This window comes from Columba livia, chromosome 19, assembly GCF_036013475.1.
Source record: "Columba livia isolate bColLiv1 breed racing homer chromosome 19, bColLiv1.pat.W.v2, whole genome shotgun sequence".
Lineage (NCBI taxonomy): Eukaryota > Metazoa > Chordata > Aves > Columbiformes > Columbidae > Columba > Columba livia.
In genome coordinates, this window is record NC_088620.1 from 4553283 (window position 1) to 4565150 (window position 11868).

At 52.4% G+C, this 11868-nt stretch overlaps 1 protein-coding gene across 7 annotated transcripts in view; it reads left to right on the forward strand.

Moving 5' to 3' along the window:
• The window catches only part of RAPGEF1 (Rap guanine nucleotide exchange factor 1), a 77652-nt gene extending 66013 nt beyond the window's left edge, over positions 1-11639 (forward strand). For all 7 annotated transcript variants that reach the window (XM_065035773.1, XM_065035775.1, XM_065035774.1 and 4 more), the window contains 11 exons: positions 1307-1382; positions 4248-4332; positions 5555-5647; positions 5748-5933; positions 6090-6174; positions 6366-6460; positions 6932-7010; positions 7154-7255; positions 7644-7741; positions 8115-8243; positions 8618-11639. In XM_065035773.1, coding sequence (XP_064891845.1) covers positions 1307-1382; positions 4248-4332; positions 5555-5647; positions 5748-5933; positions 6090-6174; positions 6366-6460; positions 6932-7010; positions 7154-7255; positions 7644-7741; positions 8115-8243; positions 8618-8768 — 1179 coding nt within the window. In that variant the 3' untranslated portion in view covers positions 8769-11639. The remainder of the gene's footprint in view (positions 1-1306; positions 1383-4247; positions 4333-5554; positions 5648-5747; positions 5934-6089; positions 6175-6365; positions 6461-6931; positions 7011-7153; positions 7256-7643; positions 7742-8114; positions 8244-8617) is intronic.
• The last annotated feature ends 229 nt before the right edge of the window (positions 11640-11868 follow it).

Genomic DNA, 11868 nt, shown 5'->3' on the forward strand with positions numbered 1-11868 from the left:
TGCTGCAGTCTGAAACTAAACACCTGAGAGCCCGAGCACAGCAAATCCAGGTGCAGGTTTCAATCTGAAGGCAGGTTAGGTGATTTCCCGAGGAGGACGTTGTATTACTGGTGTGGAAGAGCAGCCAAAGTAACAGTTTCTGTATTTGAGAAGTGGCTTTATATCTGTGAGTGAGCTTTGCTCACTGTGCTCTTGAACCCAGCTGTTCCTGACACGCAGCTGGAGGGCATATTCAGGCTTTTGAAGCTTTCAGACTGTCAGGGGGTTAGTCTGAAAAACAGAGAGAATGTATCATTTACTGGCACTTTCCGAGTGTTCTTTGGTCAGCCGAGATGCGCAGGAGAGAGCAAGAAGCTGTTACTCATTTATTAAGTAGCATTTCCTGAGTCTTGCCAGAGCGTCACCTGAAAAATTCCCATCTCAGACATAGCTGCTGCATGGCTGTAATCTGTAATCCGTGCTTTTGTCAGGGTTTAGTATATTGAAGTGGCAAAGACATTGCTAAGGGAAGCCAGACATGACTCCAGTCTCCTCTGCAGGAATCCTTCCTTTGAAAATCAATTAAAAATCAGTGATTTCTGAACATTTGGGACTAACATATCTGTGTCAACCCCTACCTTTCATTTTCTTTACGCTCTACGTGTTTGAAACAGTGTAGAACTGCCAGTGTGGGCTGTTTCCTGCAGGGTGGGAACCGCTGGCTGAGTGACGGGTTTGTTTTGCATATTTTGAGCTGTGAATTCCAGTAGTGAGAAGAAAGATGTTTTTAGCACGTGGTAAGGCAGGGGTCAAACCATTAGCAGGGCTTTTTTCTGCTCCTGGTTATTGGATCGCTTCAGGTGACCCCCAGCCAAATAATTCCAGATCAGGGAATTAACTCGCTGGGTTTTGATGTTCTGGGAACGTGCAAGTTGAGTGCGTGACCTCTCAGCACACAGCCGCTGTGGTACATGATCCTACACTTTGAGACAGTTCACACAGTGTTATTGCTTTGTTAACAGGAGCATTTGGGAGTCTGGGACATTTCTGCTCATTCTTCTGTGAGCAGAAGGCTCAGCTTTCACTGAGCTTCACAGCCTGGCCTTAAGGAGTCAGAGACCTCGAGTGAGGATCAGCCCAGATCCTCATCTGGGACACCAAATGCTTTATTCAGATTCCAGGATCAGCCCAGCACTGAAGACCATGTCCCAGCTTGTGCCAGGAACATGGTGTACTCTGCCAGTCCTTGCTGAGTTTGAATCCCAGAGATGATAAACCAGGTCACAGGGAGCTTGGGCCACGCTTAACATCTGTGTTCTCATTGCAGGGAGATGATGGGCCAGATGTTCGTGGTGGATCCGGAGATATTTTGTTGGTGCATGCAACAGAGACCGACAGGAAAGGTACAGTGGCTTTCCCAAACCAGAGCTGAGGAGCACAGCCCGGCGGGGCCCTTTGCTGCTTGTCTTCTGCGTCTCTAGCCCGTTTGGTCACCATGTCACTGAAGACAGCTAGGTCAGAGTGGAGAGGACCAAATCATGATCCTCTGAGTTAGGGGGGGATTGTGCTTGTCTTTGGTGGAACGGAGATAAGCTGGATAAGCGCCTGGTCATTCCATTTAGCAGCAGGGATGGTGTTAACTCCTCACAGCCCTTGCCCAGATCTGGAAGGCAAGGGGTGCCAGTGGAGCTGGTGTCTCCATGAGCCAGGGGAGGCCACTGCAAGTCCTGCTTCTTTTCTCAGAGGTGCTCCTTGTCCTTAGAACTTCTGGGCAGTGGTGATGTAGGAGTTGCTGGAGTGACTGTTACATCAAAGTGGGAGAGGAGGGACGTTGGTTTGTGTCTTAACACAGTACCCGTGGGCACTGGGAAAGCTGTTCAGGTGCTGATCTGGTGAGACCCCATATTTTCAACTTACTGTGTCGCTTCCTAGAGCCACTCTGTACCCCTTGTGTGCTGGAACCCAGACTGGTTCAGAGAGAGAATCCACAGTACAAGAAAGGAGATGTAGGGGAGGAGAAGCGGGGTTGCAACCCTTAGCTATAGACTTGTTGAAACCCCACTTTATCTCTCCAAACTCAGTCACCACCACATGAAGCAGCTCCATTCCCAGACCGGCAGCAAAAACAGCCTTTGCAATGTGTCCAGAGAGTGATTTTGAACCTGCCAAACACATTTGAGCTGATGGCCTTAACCAGAATTGATCTCCTTATCTCCTGGGACGCAAGACAAAATGCACTAACCCGCTGATGCACTCAGCGCTCATATTTTAGAGGTTTGATAGTCAAAGGGGAAATATCTTTTGTGGGCATTTTGAAATGGCAGGGTTTTTACTGTAGCATAAGGTGTTTGCAATTACTTACAGCACCATTCAGCTCACAAGAAAATCCTTCCCCTGACAGTTACGTTTCCCTGTTTACATCGGGCATCAAATCAGGCAGCAAGGACCAAAATTAGGAATATACTAGAGAGGAGGAGGCAACCAATTGTGCCAAAGCTAGATATGTATATTTAAAAAAAAATGGTCTAAATGAGGTGGTGGAAATACCCTTTATAAAGATGCTTAAACTGGAATAGTGAAGCTCTGATTTACACCTGCTGTTCTCCAGAACAAGCATCACATTGGAAGAACATCCCTACTGTTCCTGTTGCAAGACGTCTCCTTGGTACAGGGATGTGTGTTAGACTGCCACTTGGTGAACGGGGAGCTCTGGGGTGCTGTGAGCAGTGAAAGCCGTGCAGAACCTCTCCAGACTAGGGAAAAACACAGCAGGGTTTTGAATGTGCAGCAGAGTGAGCTCTGCACAGTGTGAGTCTCAGAATAGTCCTGGAGCTTAAGCCTCCCGGGCTCTGCCAAGCGCGGAGCTGAATGGAGCACAGTGGAATTTGTGCTATGCTAACCCAGTGTTTGGGTGACTGAGAGGGTTAATGAATTAAGCCTACAATGAGAAGAATTCAAGGCTTGTAAATCAATCAGCCAAACGGCACAGAGGGGTATAGTTAAGAGGCTTTCCTTTAAAGACGAATTTCTTGGCAGCTTGGAGTGCCAGAGCAGACCAGCTGTATTACCTCACATTGCCTTTTGGGCAGATGGGAACCCAGAATAAATGTAACTCCACGCCCTGTTGCATGATGCTTCTTGTCCGTTTGAGTTTTCTAAAAGAGCTAAATGGAATAAAGGATAAAGGGAGACTTGTCTTTAGGAATAAAATCCATGGTCGGTTAAGTGCTCCCAGCCACACACTGGCTGGACGAGGCCTGGGACTCACCCTTGACATGACCACCCAGCCTCCGGCTTTAGAGCTCACGTCTGATTGTCTTTAACCAAAAGGCAGCAGCGCTCCATGAGTTTAGAGCAGGAGGACGCGGCGCCTCTGTCAGGCTCCTGCCAAGAGAAGCGCGGCAGGTAGAGGCACAGCTCGCACCCGGTCCTGCTCTCCCCCACCTCCACGTGCAAGGGATGGATGGTACACAGGTGTGGGGTGAGCCCTGACCTGGCTGAAACAAGTTTTACATGTGGAGCTGAGCCTGGGCAGGCACGGCAGAAGCTTTTTCTCCTTCTCTGCACTGCCGAGGCTGTGGCAGTGGTTGCAGTGCACGGGTGCAGTGTGCTGGGCACTGCACCTGCTGCAGATTAATGAACAGAAGTCGACTGTGTGCACTGCGTCTGTGCAGTGGCAGGGTCACGGTAGCATCAGGTTTTGTACTGCAATTTACTCTCCTTCTGGCCAAAAATATTTAACATTTACACCATCCTGGGGCAGATTTCCTGGAGCGTAGCAAGGGCAGAGGGTCTGCAGCACTGTATCGCCGTGTCAAACCACATGTTCCTGACCAGGAGGAAGAGTGACCGTGTCTTTCTACAGGGCTCTGTGCTGCCCGAGTGGTACAGACAGCGAACAGGCACCCACCTCTCACCATCAGATATTTTTAAAGTATCCCCAAGGTCTAAACCACATTTTTCCTTGACCCACTGTTAAAAGTTCCTGTCCCACAAGCAGGTGTTTTTCACTGGCCCCTTTTGTGGTCACAGAAACAAAGCAGCAAGCCTGGGTGCTGCAAATGGGAGCCAGCACGGTGGCGACAGGGCAGTTTCACTGTTGCTCTTGTGCCATAGGGTCCATCTGCTGGTAAGAAACACCAGCACAGCATTTCTGCAAAGCCTATTCGTGTCAAAATGTGTCCATGTCCTCTTCATGTGAGACTGGATTCAACTTCACAAGAAGCTCCCTTTGGCTGAAACTGAGGCTTTCTTGTCTTTCTCTGTAGATCTGGTGCTATACTGTGAAGCCTTTCTGACTACATACAGGACATTTATTACCCCTGAAGAGCTCATCAAGAAGCTGCAGTACAGATATCCTTTTGCATGAGCGGCATCGGAGCCACGTGGTCATCATGGGGAGAGCTGGTGACAAGTTGTCTGGCCAAAAGCCACTGCCAGCGTGGTGGGTGATGTGCTTGTCCTGCAGGTGTCACAAGCAGGACGTCCCGCACCTCCTGCACGTGGGGGATGCTGTGGGGCAGGTGCTGGCAGAGTGCTGGACCAGAGACTTGTCTCCTGAGGGCCCTGGCCGGGGAGAAGAGCAGTTCACATTCTCTGTACATCACTGGGGAATGGGCCATTTTTTCAGGACATCTACAAGAACAGGAATCACGCTGTCAGGAGAGGCTGTGGAGGTTGCCTGCATGGGTAGATGTTGTTTAATGCTGGAGATGACTGAATGGTCGAGACCTTTTTTCCCTCTTATTACAAGAAACGTAGCGCGGAAGAGAATGTCCTCATAGCCTCCAGTTCCGACCCGAGCTCGTGGCTGTTAAGGAGGTGATGGCCCCTGCGCTCTGTCCCCACTGCTCCCCTCGCCCTCAGCTGAGCTGCTCAGCATCTCGGATCAGACAGTGCAAAGACCTCACGGGCTTAGATCCTGTCTGTGCACGTCAAAGGGAGCCTGACGTCACCCTGTCCCCTGTCACAGCTCGTCACTGCCACCTGCAGCCAGAGCCTGCTCCCCACGCTCCTGCTGGCATCGGCGTGTCCAAGGACACACGCATCTCGCTGTGGAGCAGTTGTCAGTGAAAATACCAGTTGGGGCATTGCTGCATGTCAATACTTGAATAACCAATGACCTTTTTCTCTTTCCCTTTGTCCACCTGGCAGCAGCTTTTTCAACCTGTGCTGTGTCCCTTGCCACCATTCTCCATTGGGCAGTGGGGAAGGCAGAGGTGACATCTGAGATCTGTCATGAGACCAGATGTCTCAGACCAGCGGGAAAATCACAGCAGAGGAGTGCTACTCATTAAATTCCACCTTAGAGAGAACAGTCTCAGGATACACCTGCTCTTCCAGCATCGATTCTGCAAGGCGTAAGTGCCTCCTCACACCCCTGCTACCTGCAGCTGGTGACAGGTTAATCCCATGTTAATTAGAGCCATATCAGTGTTCTTTATTTTCTGGAAATTGAACACCAGTTTCAGCCAAGACAGAATATTAAACTATTCTAATGTTGCTCAAGGCAGCTGCTGATTGTACTAATGCTTGTCTGACAACACTTAAGTTGATTCTTTAACTTGCGACCAACGTATGAGAAGTTTTGCCACTTCCCAGACACGTTTAAGAAGCGAGTCAGCAAGAACACCTTCTTTGTGCTGGTGAGAGTGGTGGATGAGCTGTGGTGAGTTGCTTTTTTCATCTCAGGATGGGTACGGATACAAACTCCATAGCTCAGAGTCACGGCTCTGATGCCTTCCTTGGGTTTTCCATCTTTTTCTCAGCTTAGTGGAGCTGACGGAAGAAATTCTCAAGCTGCTGATGGACCTGGTCTTCCGACTGGTGTGCAACGGAGAGCTCAGCCTCGCCAGAGTGCTACGCAAGAATATCCTTGATAAAGTGGATCAGAAGAAAATGCTGGGCTATGCCAACTCCAGCAAACCTCTTGCAGCCCGTGGGGTGGCAGCCAGGTGAGGAAAGATGCACATACCGGTACTTTGGTCCTGTGAGAGACAGGGCATCCCTTTCTTGTGGACACAAGAGTTTTCTCAGTCCAAAATATAAGAACGAAAATAAAACAGGACACATTTTCTGAGCCTTTAGACTTTGTCATTTTCTTCCTACAGGCCAGGGACCTTGCATGATTTCCACAGCCACGAAATAGCCGAGCAGCTGACCCTCCTGGATGCTGAACTCTTCTACAAAATTGAGGTACAGAGATGAGGATGGGGTAGCGGCAATCTCTGGCGTTCCCTGCCCACTCTGCAGCACAGCCCTTGTGTGGCAGGAGATGCTGAACTCGGGTCAGCAAGCGGCTGTGAACACAGATGGGGAATGAGGAGGCATAAATCCTGTTTTAAAGTGTGGTATTCTCACACCCTTCTCTTCTTCTTCCTCGGCAGATCCCAGAAGTTTTGCTTTGGGCAAAGGAGCAAAACGAGGAGAAGAGCCCCAACCTGACACAGTTCACAGAGCACTTTAATAATATGTCCTACTGGTAAGGAGCTTAGAGCAACTGTGGCACTGGACCATGCTTAAACCCCAGTGCCCTATAAATATTCGAAATATTCCTTGTAGAGTTGGGTCCCCTTGTTACAAGTGGGGTAACCTATATTTTTGGCCAAGAATTAGATGCAGGGCACTCACTGAAGACCCCAGAGAACAGGAGAAAGAAAATCGGGAGGTTTGTAGGGGACACTGTAACCTGTAGGAATTATTGTCAGTACCATTGAGCCCTTCAAATAAACATTCGCCCCGCAAATAAATGCGCTCTGTGAAGGGTCATGTGGTCGTCCTTGACATTTTTCTGTCTTTGTTGTGAATTAGAGTGCTCCATTTCAGTTGGAGGTGACATGAACTACTTAGTATTGTAGGCCCATCCTTATCAGTTATCTGTTTTTTAAATGAAACAAGAAGAAATCTGAGATCTGCTTAAGTGGTTTTGTCCTTTTTCTGTCTTTTCTTCCAGGGTCCGTTCAATAATTATGCTACAAGAGAAAGCGCAAGACAGAGAGAGGCTTCTCCTTAAGTTTATAAAGATTATGAAGGTATCAGCTTGGTTCTTGCTGTGAGTCACACACGCTGCTCCTTGGAGGAGCAGGAGAGTGGGACCTTCTGGTTGGCCTAGCTGTTTGATGCTAGAAAGCTTTTCAGATCTCTGGAGTAACTGGAATATTCTCCCTGTTCACAGCACTTACGAAAGCTGAATAATTTTAATTCCTATCTGGCCATTCTTTCTGCACTGGATTCTGCGCCCATCCGAAGGCTGGAGTGGCAGAAACAAACCTCGGAGGTGAGGAGCAGCCAGGGCTCTTGTCTGCGGGGGAAACGATAACGGTGCTGACGGTGTGAAACAGTTGGGAGGTTTAACAGCTCAGCAACGTCCCGGGGCAGAGGGATGGGGGGAGCTGCTCTCCACGGGTGCAATCCTGCAGCACAGCTGGGCATCCTGCAGCACTGCCAGCGCGGTGATGGGTCAGAACAGTCTCCTCCTCCTCCTCGCCCTTTTCTTCCTCCTCCCTGCAAACGGAGGGCTCGGTGTATACGCACTCAGGCTCAGGCTGAGTGAATCAGTTGGAGGTGTTTGCAGGGTGGCGTTAACTCCCTGGCTCTCTGGGGAGAGGTGACAGAGAAAAGGGGTTCACAGCAACGGAGTCACCGTGCACTTTGTGTTCCGGCAGGGCCTGGCTGAGTACTGCACGCTGATCGACAGCTCCTCGTCCTTCCGCGCCTACCGAGCAGCTCTGGCTGATGTGGAACCTCCCTGCATACCTTACCTGTGAGTTGGGAGTTGCTTTTCCCCTGCCGTTATTTCTGCACGCTCAGATAGTTCCTTCAAGGATTTCTCAGCAGCTTGTGCTCCGCTCAGCACTTGCTTCTTGCCTGACATCTGGAATAAGACGGCAAAGTGGCACATCAAATCATGTGCCCTCTCTGAGCAACCTGAGCTGGTGAAGATGTCCCTGCTCATGGCAGGGGTGGCACTGGATGGGCTTTGAAGGTCCCTTCACCCCAAACTGTTCTGTGATTCTGTTGTTGGTGGCAGCAGCAGGAGGCTGTTAAATTCCATCTGGCTGGCTGTCCTGCCCAACGTGACCAACCTCCCTGCCTGTTTGTCCCCTCCTGCCCTGCCACCCCATTCTCTCTTGCAGAGGCCTGATTCTGCAGGACCTGACCTTTGTTCATCTGGGAAACCCCGATTACATCGACAACAAAGTGAACTTTTCCAAGCGCTGGCAGCAGTTTAACATCCTGGACAGCATGAGGTGCTTCCAGCAGGTGTAAGTGCAGCAGCAGGGGCTCAGAACCACCACGCTGGGGGTGGGCACGGGGGGTCGTGGTTGGGGCGCAGGAGCCCCCATGGAAGGGGAATGCTAAAGTAAAACACCGTGATGGAGGTGGAAGGAGACCTGGTTACAACTGGGCTCTGGACGCAGTCCTTCCCTCTTTAGGGTATTTTTTTCCTCAGTGCAGTGGTGGGCATGATGTTTTTTCCCCTTTTTGCTGTCGCACCACAGTCACAAGTACTGGGCTCAGGTAGCACAGACCCCACAGCGCTGGGTGTCCCTTAGAGCAGGACACGGGTGGCTCAGAGCTGGGAGGGGTCCCCAGGTATCCCCTTGTTCAACCACCGCTCTCCTCTGTGCTTTTGCAGACATTACGACATCAAAAGAAACGACGACATCGTGTCCTTCTTCAACGATTTCAGTGACCACCTGGCCGAGGAGGCCTTGTGGGAACTGTCCCTCAAAATCAAACCTCGGAACATCACAAGGCGGAAAACAGACCGAGAAGAGAAAACCTAGGAGGAGGGGGCGTGCGAGCGAGGAGAATTGCTCCGCAGACGCGCCGAGGGCAGCTATGAGACTGGAGTTGAGTGTTTGTACCTGTTACTGGATGACGCACCCTCCCTCCCAGCTGGCAGCCGTCCCGGGGGGGCCAACGTCATCAGGTGCTCGCAACGGGCGAGAGGTGAGCGCACGTCAGCCGCCGAGGGCAGAGATCAGCCGCTGTGCTCACCCTCCTCCTCCTCCCGTCCCTCCGTGCCGTGAATCAGCTTTAAACCCGGGAAAAGAGCTTTGTGGAAGGAGGGTGCCGTGCGAGTGGTTTGCTGGCTCACTGCATCCCGGAATACCCCGGGTTTTTGTTTTCATCCACCAAGGAGGGTCAGCGAGAGCTGAGCACCCACAAACTCGTCCCCGGAGTGGTGTTCAGCAGCCGTGGAAGTTGAGGGTTTGAGGCTCCCCTGCAATGCCACCTCGAAACGCGTTCGTCCCCAGGAGATGAGGACGGAAGAGGAGCTCTGCAGAGGAGCTTTCGCAGAGCTGCTTGTGTTTACAGGGGTCTCCGCGTTACCCCAGATCTCCGGCGCCTTCTTCGCGGGAGGAAGGCACCAGTCGTAGATACGGAAGAGGCACTGGAAACGTGGGCAGAGACCCACCGTCTTCAGTCAGCGTGTCCCCCTCCTCCTCTCAGATCTTGTTATTTAAGCAACGATGAATCCCTCCGATCCCTGGAATCACGGACTACCCGAGGTACCGCGGTTCACTCGTCCCGTGAACCCGTATCTTTTAGTGATGGTACTAGCTTTTGCACAGTAAATGCTGTAGTATATGAGACTGTAAATACTAGTATTTAGAATCCGTTGGGGATTTTTTTGATGCATGTCTGAATACCGATGGATTTATAGGAAAAAAAAAAAAAAAGTGCAAAACAGTATGTATAAAATTCACAACCAGTGACAGTGTCGTTCCAAGTGCTGGAAGGAAGGAGGCTCGGGCGGCTGCGGCGCGGGAGAAGGAGCCGGCGGGTCTGTTTCTGTGGTTGGAAATGGGAAGTGGGAAGGAGCCCCGTGCCCGGCCGAGCCGTCCCCTCCACCTGCTCCTCTCCCCTCTTACTTGTTGCCAAATGTTCTTTTCCAGGGGGTCTGGCTGACCCTTGGTGCTGTCCTTGCGATCCGCGCCTTGGCAGGAGCTCCTTGTCCCCAGCAGGTCCTTGTCCCCAGCCCCATCCCCAGTCCCACCGTGCTGGAGCCAGCGGGGCACAGGGGCAGCCCAGCAAGGGGGGGTCTCATTTCCCACACACGCAGCGTTAACCCCGATCTGTTCGGTGTGCCTTACTCACTCCTCTGTCCCCTCTCCGTGTCCCACCCGTGGTGTTGTCCCCAGCCGGGCCACGTCACCTCCCTCCTCTCTGTCCCCATCCTGTGGTTTGCAGAGTGGATCGTGGCTTTGGGCGGACGCTGCAGGTTTTCGCAGCCTTGCGGTGCCTTTCTCAGCGCCATGTCGTGTGGGCACAGGTTTTAGAGCTCCGTCTAACAAATCCCTGTGGTTTTAGGGCAGCGGCTCACAAGGAATACAGCCGGAGCGTTCCGCAGAGCATCCTGAACTCACTTCTTGCTGGCAGTCCTGTGTTTGCTAAAGCCTCTCTGTTTGTTCTGGGTGGATCGGAGCCGCCAGCACTTTCTTCTGCAAACAGGTTGCAGAGTCTCAGCCGGCTCCCTGCAGACGGCGGCAGGAGGAGCGACGGCCGCGTTGCCCCGTTCCCAGGGTTGTGCCCAGCTCGAGAATTTTCCTGACAATTTAGGCACAGGACTCGTGCAGCAGCCAAATAGTGAAGTGCAAAGAGACCCCCCCCTGCCTACAAGGGCATTTTCTCAGAGAGGAGAGGAGACCGTGGGGTCCAGCAACCCCAGAGCAGGGATCTACCTGCGCTGAAACACGTGTCTGAGCAAGAACACTTCAAAACTGGTTTGTTTTTGTGGCACTAAGGGCGCTGGAGCCGTGTGTCGTGTCTGGCTGAGACGTTGCAATCCCCGAGGGCTTCCCAGCCTCGCGTGCAGGAGGTAACACTTGTGTTTCCCTTTGTAATTAAGATATTTTTTAAAAAAACTGACATGATGAGACTGTGAAAAGGCAAATAACGCCCTGTGTCCCCCCTGGCCGGCTCCCAGCAGCTCCCTGGAACTCTGAGCCGTTCGGGGGGCCGTTTCCAGGGTTGTCATGTGTGGTGGCAGCTCTGACCCCACAGCCCATCTCTCCCCTTCCCAGGGTGCAGCGTCCGTGGCTGGGGCTCCATGCCATGGAGGACCGGGGGGGTGCCCCTCGTCGCCAGCCCCCCAGAGCCCGGAGGCTCAGCCCGTGGCGTGGGGACGGGGTCTGCGTGGCTGTAGCACCTTGTCCAGCACCGTGGGGCTGAGGTTTTCTTACCCCAGCTTTCCTCCCCCCTTCTCCCCTTTGCGGCTGTCCCAGCCAAGCAGGGTGTCCCAACCACAGCTCCTGGCTCGTGTCCCCACCTCGCACCCAGCTCGCAGGGCTGGAGGGACCCTAAAAAAGGGTCTCCTCGCCCAGAGCAGCCTCAGGTTTGCTGACCAGAGCCCCCCCTCTCCAGGAGCAGCATCCTTGGGGAGCAGGAGCCCAGAAGAGCAGCCGATTGCAAGACCGACACCATCACTTCTCTTGGGGGGGAGGGAGGGTCTCGAGCCCCCTCTGTGCCGGGCAGGGAGCGGGAGAAGCGCCGTCCCCGGTCACCAGCCCCCTGACCCGCTCCCAGGCCTCCCCCAGCTCTTCGGTTGTATGATACATTTACCACTAACCCAGTCCCGATGGTGGCATCTTCCTGGAAACATTTCAGACCTGTAAGTTTTATATTAAAGACAAATAAACACCGATAACAAACCCGCCTGATGATCCTGTTTACAGTGCATGCAGCAGTCTGTGGATTAAAGTGACAATCGAACCCGCTTCTGGCGCTGGTGTGGCCTCGTGTTTTCTCATGTGCCCCTCGGGGTTTTCCTCTGCCCTTTTCCCTTTCATTTTTCCCCTACGAATCTCTTCTTTGCCTCTCAGTGAGACGACCTCGCTCCAGTACAAACCCTAACCTGCTGGGGGGGATTTCTGCTCCTGT